General features: G+C 37.8%; 1 protein-coding gene across 1 annotated transcript; it reads right to left on the bottom strand.

The window, feature by feature from the left end:
* Positions 1–3,314: 3,314 nt before the first annotated feature.
* LOC123506707 (cuticle protein CP1246-like) lies at positions 3,315–4,341 on the bottom strand. Its single transcript, XM_045258974.1, has 2 exons — positions 4,236–4,341; positions 3,315–3,975 (listed from the first exon to the last, which is right to left on the bottom strand). The coding sequence occupies exons 1-2, from the start codon at positions 4,245–4,247 to the stop codon at positions 3,628–3,630; spliced, it is 360 nt and encodes a 119-aa protein (XP_045114909.1). The 5' UTR covers positions 4,248–4,341; the 3' UTR covers positions 3,315–3,627.
* Between the last annotated feature and the right edge of the window lie 6,773 nt (positions 4,342–11,114).

The following is an 11,114-nucleotide window of genomic DNA, read 5'->3' as shown; positions in this document are numbered from 1 at the left end:
CTCTTTGCAACCTGCTAATAGCTGTATGGGAGAGAGCGTGTAGAGGAATAGGAGGATAGGAGAGAATGGGAATAACTAGAGCCTTTATAAGATGGAGCTTAAGACCAGTGGCCAAGGCTCTGAAGCGATATAGCCTGGTAAGGGCTGATTTCGCTCTTGCCACGCGTTGAGAAACATGGGTAGTATAGCCCATAGTAGAAATGGACAGTCCCATGAGTGAGCCCCTTGAACTGAATCCTACATCATCCCCATCTACCAGCAGTGGGGCTGGGATCTTGGTGGCAAAGGGTACGACGGTGATTTTGGCCATATTAGTCCTGATCCTCCACTCCTTCTCAAAGGCGTTGACTTGGGCAACCTCTCTGCTGCTGCGGGCGTTCTCCCTCAGCATTGCCCTGTCTTGCAGTGCATGAAAATGGATTCTAAGCAGCTGGGTAGTCCGGGAAGGCCTATGGGCAAACCTAATTTTGTATGTCGCCTGTGGTATGTGTCTATCAGCAGTAGTCCTTAACATAGTCATCCAGAGTGTCGTCAATATCTTCTAGGGAGCCGTAAGCTATGTCAGGAAGGTCCGTCATCTGTAAGCGTCCCAGTCTGTCCTGTGGTATTTAAAAATCTGGGGAATAGGTATTAGTAAGGGGGAGGTAGAAATGTCCAGTATGATAGGTATATGGTGGCTAGTCGTCAGGGTCTTGGTGAAAGAGAGTAGTTTTGAAGATTGGCTCTGTTAGTCAGAGCGATGTCAGGTGACGAAGAAGTGTCATGATTGAAAAAAGTGGGAAAATGAGGGCCAATGTGGCATGCAGTTTGTCGTCGGAAGTAATATACAATGTCTCTACCAACCTGGTTGGTGGTGGTGTACCCAAGATAAGTAAGTCGTGCGTTTAAGTCTCCAACTAAGAAGACTGGTGTCTGTCTTCGGAGTAGACGAAGAAAGTCTGGGTTAGGTAAGTAAGGTCGTCAAGGGGGGGAAGGTAGCTAGTTGCAATTATTATAGGTCCGTCTGGGGTGTCAGTCTCTATTGCAAGAGTCTCAGATAAGAAATCATCCTCGACTTTGTGGCGCAGTCGGCTTTTTACGGCTAGAGTTGCCCTGTCGCTTTGAGCGTTGGTAAAGTTTTGTTGGTAGACTCGAAAGCCTGGTATTTTGAGTCTTGTCTCATTACTCAGTCCGTGGTTGTTGATAAGGGTAACATCAGGGTCGTAATGTCTATAAATGTTAGTTAAGTCATACATACGGTTTCCTCAGGAAAGAACGTTGTGCTGGATTACTCATAATCGTGGCATTACTCATGTGCAGAAGGTAGTTTGCCGAGAAGCACGTCTTCTATGAGTTGATGGGGGGCGCACCTGACTCGCTCGTAATCCTCATTTGAGATGAAGGTCCAGGAATCCAGTGAGGCCAGGTTCTCTCTGACAAAGTTCAGGACCGTATTTTCCATCTTTCTTGGGCGGGTGTGGCTGAAGATCAGGGTTTTCTGGCGAATGTTCCGGTCGAATTCGATGTGGGAACAGGGAAGCCTTCTTTTGCTGCGCTTTGCAACAAAGCCAAAGCGGATAACTTTGTGCTCTTCTTCTTCTTCTTGGTCCGAGTCATCCGCATCCTCACTGTTGGATGGGTAGGGACAGGAAGAAGCCATAGAGGCGGTGTCGTCCGAACCGGCAGTGGCAGAGCTTCTACCCTTTAGTGGCGCAGGCAATTCTATTTATAGTGGTACCCGTATTAGGGCCCATATCACCACCCAAGCTGTGGTGCAACCACCTAGAACCTGGGTATCATGGTGATATGACACTCGAAAAATGAGAAAGTATCAAGGCGATACGTGGTGGGATTCGAACCTACGTGTGGACGTCTGCCCTATGCCACGTCTCGATTCAAGGCATTAAATAGTTAGAGGAAGGAGGAGAGGGAGAGACAAGCCCAGAACCATCCAGTGTGGAGTTGTTAGCAAAGGTTTGAGAGAAGAGTTCAGCTTTAGAGACAAATGAGATGGCTATGGTGCCATAAGGATGAAATAGAGGAGGGAAAGATGAAGAAGTAGAGTTAGGGGAGATGTTTTTGGCCAGATGCAAGAAGTCATGAAAGGAGTTATAGTTTGAAAGATTTTGACATTTTCTATTCATGAAGGACTATTTGGCAAGTTACAGAGCAGACTGGGCATGATTCCGGGCAGAAATATAAAGTGCATGAAATTCAGGAGATGGAAGGCTTAATTAAGTACCTTTTGTGGGCAACATCTCTATCATGTATAGCACGAGAACAGACTGTGTTAAACCAAGGTTTAGAAGGTTTAGGCTGAGAAAAAGAATGAGGAATGTACGCATCCATGCCTGTCACTATCACGTCTGTTATGCGTTCAACACACAGGCATGTTTCTCTAACCCAGAAACAGTAATCATTCCGGGTGAAATCAGCATTATACCTCCTCATGTCCGCCCAACTGGTAGAAGCAAAACGCCACAGGCACCTCCACTTTGGAGAATCTTGAGGATGGATTGGAGAAATAGGATAGGATACATAAATGAGATTGTGTAAAGTAAAGGCAATACCGGCAAATAAAAAAACACGAGAAGTACTTCTTTTTTTTTTTTTATTTATTCATTTCTTTTCTTTTTTGTGTGTGTGGGGGAGGGTGAAGCTGGGGATAATCCACAATCCAATGTAATAATAAAAATGATTTATCCCGCCAACGCTCTCCTATGAAAAGTTTTTTTTGTGTGTGTTTGTTTTTTCCTGAAAGGCAATGAAACGCTTTAATAGAGTTTTGTATTATTATCGTGTGGTACTCTCCGACGCCACCAATGTCAGTCTTAAAAATATTCTTGTTTTCACTTACTGTTTTTCTTACTTTTTATTTATTATAACGTATGATAAACAAATTTCATATTTAAAAACTAAAACATTGTTGAGTTGCAAAGAATCAAGGTTTTCTTAACATCCGTTATCTTACCTTTTTATTTATGAATTTAGAAGGTATAAAGTTTAACTTGCTATACCTAAAATAAGAAGAGAATAGTAAACTAATTATTGAAAATGAATATCTTTTAGTGGCACCCATTTTGGTGAGCTCAAGTGGTAAAATGTATGAGGAAACTAGTGTAGATAGTATAGTATAGTATAGACAAACCGAGTGTAAATTGCATAACTTCTTGATTATACCGTTCATTATTGAATAATATATAGTCTTACTCTGCGAGAAGGTATAAAAGTAGAGTATTATAAACCGATCATATTACAAGTGTTTTATCCTTCACGTCTGTTGAACCATAAACAATATTGTCTTCAGGTTTCCAAGGCATAAAAATATAACAAAATTACAGTGTTAATTTCGTGTTTATTGGATATCTACATATAGCTACATGAAGTTCCCATCAGTAGATGTGCTGATGGAGGTGGATTAAGTTCTGTTGGTGCAGAAGACAATAAGTAGATATGGCAAGGTCGTGATTTGAATACATTTACTTTAAGCAACTGGATCTCATTTCGTTGGAAAGAAGAGTGTCGGCATGTATATTATTGGCGGCAGTGACGCAAGGGGGAAGTTGTTCAAGAATATATAAAAAAAAAGTTGTTTGTTGGTGATGTAGTCCAAGAGACCCTCAGTTGCATAAAAAAAGGAAAGGAGCACTAGTTCTTGAGCTTGAACTGAACATTATCACCGTTGGATAAGACGGCGCCAGTCTCAGTAATTTCCACGATTTTTACGCCGCCTGAAAGTGACCTCCTTTGTCCATCCTCGAAGAGCACGCTGGAGGGTCCCTGTAGCAGCACTGCTCGCTTGGCGCGGGTGACAGGAAGTCCATCTGCATCCAGCTGCACGTGTTTGCCGTCAGCAGTGATGGCGCCAGAGGGGCCGATTATAAGGATGTTCTCGGCCTGATCGTGAGTAAACTGGACATTGTTGCCGTCGGGCATAACAATGCCATGTTTCCCAAACTTAGCGTTGGCACCCACCACCATCAAACACAACACTACCTGTAAACGAAAACACGTTGTTTAGAATGGCAAGCTGTTTTGCATCATCCATTCATTGCGGTTTTGATCTTCCTCTGTTGAACACCAGTTGCGTTGACATGCAAGGTTGTGTGATACTTCTAGCAAGGTAGAAAAATCAATTGAGATCAAATGAATTAATATTAAGACCGTATATCTGCCACACGCTGTCTCACGTCAGATCAAAAGACGGCGTCTCAGGGCAGGAGCAGTGGCATAATCAAAGAGACTTTTTAACTCACCAGGAATTTCATGGTGGCTAATGTAAAGTCCTGCAGAACTCCTTGATGGCTACTGCCTGAATAGTGAGGCACTGTGCCACCGATCTACTTATATACTCGATTTGTCTGTGCTTTCCTGTTGTTTTGTATATCTCGTTATCCTTCATTGCTCTTAAAATCAAAGCCGTGAACTTTAGCATACGATCACTGGAGGCATGAGTTGCTTCACCCTGCAAGGTTACTAGTTTAGTAGAAAGAGAGAGAGAGAGAGAGAGAGAGAGAGAGAGAGAGAGAGAGAGAGAGAGAGAGAGAGATTTTTTGTGTGTGGTGTTTGTATGTGAATCTGTCTTTGTGTTTGTGTTTGTGTGCATGTTAATTGCCGCGTCTAGTATTCAATATATCTCATAATATAATGTAAAAAAATATCATATGATAACGGACGTGATCTTAGAAGATGCATGGTTTCATATGGACTGCTGGTAACGAATACTTTATATTTTGAATACCTTGACGTTTAGAAGAAATTATATTAATTAGCTTTTATATCTGAGTGTCTTATCGGTCCTGTATGGAGTACTCTTGGCATGTTTGGGGGTTCCACTAACACAGCTTTATTAGATAGAACAGAATGAAGAGCTTTCCGTTTCATCATCTCTTCTCTGACGGGGTGTCTTTAGCCTCTTTCTCACTGTCGCAGTGTTCCATATCTTACTATCTTCTACCGCTATTTTCATGCCAACTGCTCTTCTGATGCTGCTAAATGCATGCCTCCCCTCCTCCCGCGGCCCCGCTGCGCAAGATTTTCTTCTTATTCTCACCACTATTCTGTCCAACCTATAATGCAAGAGTTAACCAGTAGGGAGGCGATGGCGTAGTGGATAAGGTGATGAGCGAGGGATCGGGCAGACGGCCATGCGTAGCTTCGAATCCCAGCACATACAGCTTTGAAACTATACCATTTGACGTGTGGTTTAAAGTTACCTACATGTCACCATGATACCCAGATTCTAGGTGGTTACACCAAAGACACGCTTGGGTGGTGATATAGGCCCTAATATGGGTACCACTATAAATAAAATTGCCTTTGCCACTGATACGCAGAAGCTTAACAGCGCTTCCCACATATACTCTTTAAGTATGCCTACAGGCGCTATAGGACATAACTTGAAAAATATAAATAAATAAATAAAATTATCAGTCCTTTATAACCTTCTCTGGTAAACTCTGGAACTCCCTACCTGCCTCTGTACTTTCATCTTGTTATGACCTAACATTATTTAAGAGGGAGTTTTCAAATCATTTACTCTTTTATTTATGACTAACTCTCTTGGACTTACGCAGGCACTGGCTTTCTAAGTGAGGCGGATTTTATCCATTTTATCGACCTCTTCCCCTCTCCTCCTTAATATATATATATATATATATATATATATATATATATATATATATATATATATATATATATATATATATATATATATATATATATATATATATATATATATATATATATATATATATATATATATATATATATATATATATATATATATATATATATATATATATATATATGATTACTATGTTTAGTACTGATTAACCAAATCGTAAAACATAGAGGTAGAAGAGAAGCCACAGTAATATCACCATTTATATTTTACACTTTTGACTTTTCGAGAAAAACGTAGTCCCGTCTTCAGACACTGGAAGAACGTGCAGAGAGTGAGTGAGGGAAAATGTTCAACCTCCATAAATTTTTAGAAAAAGAGGTCCTGGGCAATGAATAGTCTTCTTATATTCCCAAGTCCTAGTTAGCACCGTCATTTATCACCCCTGCCTAATCCACATAATTCTAATGAAGGTAAATTTTAATTACCTTATCTTTCTTAGTAAGGACAATAAGTGTTCTTTATAAAAACGAATAAATAGTGTAAAAAAGTAAAAAAACATTAGTTTAAGAAGAATCAAATCAGAAGGCCTAAAAGAAAAAGGATGTAATGTGGGTACGAAACTATGGAATAGCATTAGTATGATGTGACACTGGTAAGATAGCTTAAGATGCGTTACTGTTTTAATCTCAATTTTCTTGTCCTTTTTGTTAAACTTATTGCACAAAAACTGTTTCATATTCCTATCAAATAATGATAATGGAAATCCATTTGCTGTAAAATATCGTATCAACCTATTGACCTCTTTATCAAAATTCACCCAAGAAGTTCTTATAAAATAGGCCCTATGTAATAAAGTTTCAAAAGAGTTGATCTCATAGATGTTAAGAACAAAGGATATATAGTTAAATCCTAAACCTAATAAAGTTTTTTATTTTTTTCCTGTGTACATCTGTGACTAAACCATACTCATTATTTTTAACTAACACATATAAAGAAGGTAAGAAACAATTTTATTCTAGTTCTAATGTGAACCTGATGTTCTATGTTATAAATTTAGAAAATCTTGAAAATTCTTTTGCGATTAATTCTTCTTTGAAAAATTTTAAATAAAAAGTCTTCTACATATCTTCTATAGGTTTAAATTCTTTTGGCAAGTTTTTTTTGTTTTGTTTTGTTTTTGCCAAATGGCTTCATTAAAACACAGGAAGCAATTTGCCAAGGAAGGACCAAGGAGGGGCTCCATTGCCATCGCATCAACTTGTTGATACAAGCTGTTATTAAAAGTATATATTGATTCTTTTACAACTACGTCCGATAAATCTGTATTGTGAACCAGTAAGGTTATAATAAAAGGTAAGGAATCTTTACGTTTCTCTATGTAGATGTTAATGACCTCTGTTAAGGGTATATTAGTAGAAAGTGATTTGACATCAAAGCTAACATAGGTTGCACATTTCCTGACTGTATATTCATTAGTGGTTATGTGAGACAACATTGTAACAAAGTATCTTGTCAAATTATAGTTAAATGTGGTAATTGCTGAAAGAATTGGTCGTATGGGACAACCATCCTTGTGGACTTTTGGGATTCCATGCAATATCCCAGTGGTTGAGCCAAATGTAAAACGCCAATTATATGAATTATCAGGTAGTTTATCTTTCATTTTCCTCAGAGTCTGTTAAGTTTATCTTCTAAAAACAATATATTATGTTTCAGCCAATCACCATTGATTATTTTGAATTTAGTGTGGCCATTTATAATTCCGTCAGTTTTAACAACATATTCAACTCTGTCCAAGAGGACCACGCCATTTCCCTTGTTAGGTCTGGTAACAATAGTGTTCCTATCATTACTTGGTTCCTTTAGGTACTTAGCTTTCTTTGAAGTTCTTAGTTTATAATCCCTATAATTGAAATTCTCATGGGCAATTGTTCCCATTTTTAAGTTTTTTTTTTTTTCGCAAAACCCTAATTAGAAATCTTATTCTTATATCAATGGTGATTGTGTTTCTTAAATTTTCGAAGGACAACACATTATCAATAAATCTAGGTTTGAGGTTTGGGATACTAATATTTAAACAAAGTTTTAACGTTTCTTTCTCTTCCTGACACAATTGTTTGCTAAGGAAATTAAAGATTACCTTACTGGCATTAATGTTAGGTTCGAATATGGCACCTAAAAAACTATTTTTTTAGCATGAGTTTCCTTTATTTTGTCAATTTCCTTCTTGTTAATATTGTTAATCCCAGAAGTTATAACTTTATAGTCTGGCCACGTCACAGCTGATCTGAATTTTGCTAAATCTCCATTATATTGGTCACTCAGTGTCATGTGTCTTTACCTCACTATTGATATAAAATTTCAAAATGTTAGAATTATATCAGAGCCCTTACAAATTAACAAGAAGCGGCGGTTCAGAGCTGTCTTCTCCCTTCGAGTTAGTTATCTGGAGACGCAGGAAATCCGAGACTGCAGACTGGCCGTATTTTGATTTGAGTACTTGGATGAGTATAGATCCGCAGAAGATTAAAAAATACAGATAGAAGAAAAGCAGCAGTAAAATCACCATTTCTATTTGAACTCTTGTAACGTTTAGGGACAACTGTAATCCCATCCTCAGACAATGAACACACGTGCATTGAGTGAGTAAGGGAACGTGTTCCCCTCCAAAGATCTCTGGAACAAGAGGTCCTGGACAATGAAAAGTCCTTTTATATTCCCTTGTTTTAGTTCCGTTACCTATCACACCTGCCTAATCTACACAAGTCTAATGAAGGTAAATTTCAATTCCCTAATCATTCTTACAAAGGAAAAAAATGTTCTATATAAAGATCAATAAAAACCGTAAAAAACATTAGTTTAAAAAGAATAAAACCAAAAACCGTAAAGGAAAAAAGGAACAACAACGATGTGACTTGGGTACAAAACTGTGAACTTACAGTCAGTTGTTTGGTTGATTTTTTTAATATCAAAACTATGCTTCTATCTATAAATGCAAAGTGACTCAGCATTTTTCAATTTACATAATATCTTGGCTTTCATACAAAATTTTGAAATCCTGTTCACTACAAGAATGATCTAACTCTCTTGACTGTTTTTTTTATGACAGAGAAGCCTGGATTTGAAATCTGTCTGTTGTAAAGGAGATATCCTTAATTCCTTATGCTCTCACATACGTAATTTCAAGTTTCGGTTTGTTGACCTGATTTACCCTGTTTTACAACTGGTACAACGAAATCCATATACTATGTTAGAACTCTAAGGATCAGGTAGCCTATCCTTATATCTAAACAAAGATCCAATAGTATTTGTATTAACATAGGATATGAATTTGGTTGTCTAAATTGTAAAACAGGACACATTAGGTCAACAAGCCAAAACTAGAGATTACGTATGTGAGCACAAGCCTATCTCTTTTAGAAAGGGTAAAAAATTTTCAAATTCAGGCTTCTTTGTCATAAGAAATCTCTCAAGAGAGTTAGATCAAACTTTTACGAAACAGGATTTCAAAATTTTGTCTAGAACCAAGACATTATCTGAATTGAGAATTGCTGAGTCACTCTGCATTCATAGATATATGTGAGCCTAATCTTAATAGTCAAGAATTATCCATCTAACTAACTGGAATTCCATAGGTTTATAATCACGTCACAGCCTTGTTGTTCCTTTTTCTTTTAGGTTGTTTAGTTTTATTCCTTTTAAACAACTTTTTTATGTTTTATTAGTTTTTATAAAGAACATTTTTCTCCTTTGCAAGAATGATTAGGGAATTAAAGTTTGCCTTCATTTAAGTTGTGTGGATTAGGTAGATGTGATAGATAACGGTGCTAGGACTAAAGAATATAAGAGGACTTTTCGTTGTCCAGGCCCTTTTGTCCCGGAGATTTTTGGAAGGTTTCCTCACTCACTCTCTGCACGTGCTTTCCAAAGATCATATCAGCTGTCAGGTTAAGAAAGTATTAACAACTCTCTTACGTAAACATGCTGAAGATTTATCCTTTAGATTTAGTTTTGTTGATACAATTACTATTGGATCTTTGCTTTGACAAAAGGATAGGCTACCTGATCCCTTGAGCTCAAACATAGTATACAAATTTTGTTGTCCCAGTTGTCAGAGTACATCGACTCAACAAGCCGAAACATAAAACAACTTATGTGTGAGCGAAAAGATATCTCCTTCAGGACAGGCAAACAAATCTCATATCCAGGTCTCTCTGTTATAAGAAACCACTCAAGAGAGTTAGATCATGCTTTTAGGGAACAAAATTTCAAAATAGTGCATAAAGCCAAGACATTATCAGAATTAGGAATTGATGAATCACTTTGTACTCTAAATGTAATCTTATTCATAATAGACAATAAACATCCATTCAGTAACTGTAACTCCATAGTTTCATATCCACGTCACTTCCTTTTGTGCTTGTTTTTTTTTTTCTTTTAGGCTCTCTGGTTTTCCTTTTTTCTTAACTAACGTTTTTTTTTATTGTTTTTCTATATTTTTTTATTAGTTTTTATAAATAACCTTTTTTATTTTGTATAAATGACTATGCAGCTAGAATTTAATTTTATTAGAATTGTGTGGATCAGGCAGGTTTGACAGATATCAGTTGCTAAGACTAGGGTACATAAAGGAGTGTTCATACGTTCCAATTCGAGACTGAAATTGCAAATCTGGAGAGTTTCCGACGGAATATCAGTGCCTAGCGATTGGAGAAACCAGTCGCAGCAAGACCAACATATTGGTCTTGTTCAGTCGATTTGCGACTTTATTTGCGTTGTGACGTCACGCAGTAAGCTTTAAAAATGTGGTTTCCATGTGTAGAGAGTTGTTAGAGTTAGTGAGGGAAAAAGGAAACATCTGAGATCCCAAAAATTTATTATTCAGTAAAAAAAAAAAAAAAAAAAGCATGCATAAATGTTCGACGAAATAGCTGCCACTCTCCAAGAACTGTTTCCCTAAACACAGGGTGCTATTGGGGTGAGATCTGAAGACTTGTCAGAATCTAATTTGATCGCAATTGTGCATAGTCTTCTTAAGATTACTGTGTGGTAGACACTCCTTTCTTTCCTTCTACTTTGCCAGGGTCGTATCCACAGGCATTTTCTTTTATGTTGACTCTTTCGGTACGCCAAAAGAAGAAAAACCACAGCTTCGGCGTTGTCACTGGAGGAAGACAACTTCCTGGGTAGCTGTTTGTGTACATTCACTTCCAGTCAAGGAGACAACTAGTCGATACGTTTCAGTTGCTATGTCTGACGTTTTCCGACTAGAAGGGCTTAGTCGATACTTCTAGCGACTTGCAATTCCAGTCGCAAATTATCATTTGTGAACCCACCTTAAGAGATGTTTTTGTTGTCCAGGATTTCTTTGTACCGGGATCTGTGGAAGGTGTACAAGTTCCCTCATTCACTCTCTACAAGTGTGTCAGTGTGAGGATGGGATTACGTTTTTCCCGAGACGTCACAAGGGTTTAACAAGAGTTTAAATAGGAAATAGTGATTTGACTGC

This window comes from Portunus trituberculatus, chromosome 20 (assembly GCF_017591435.1).
Source record: "Portunus trituberculatus isolate SZX2019 chromosome 20, ASM1759143v1, whole genome shotgun sequence".
In the NCBI taxonomy this organism is placed as follows: Eukaryota; Metazoa; Arthropoda; class Malacostraca; order Decapoda; family Portunidae; genus Portunus; species Portunus trituberculatus.
The sequence above is the reverse complement of the archived record's forward strand: the minus strand, read 5'-3'. Positions and strand labels throughout refer to the sequence as shown.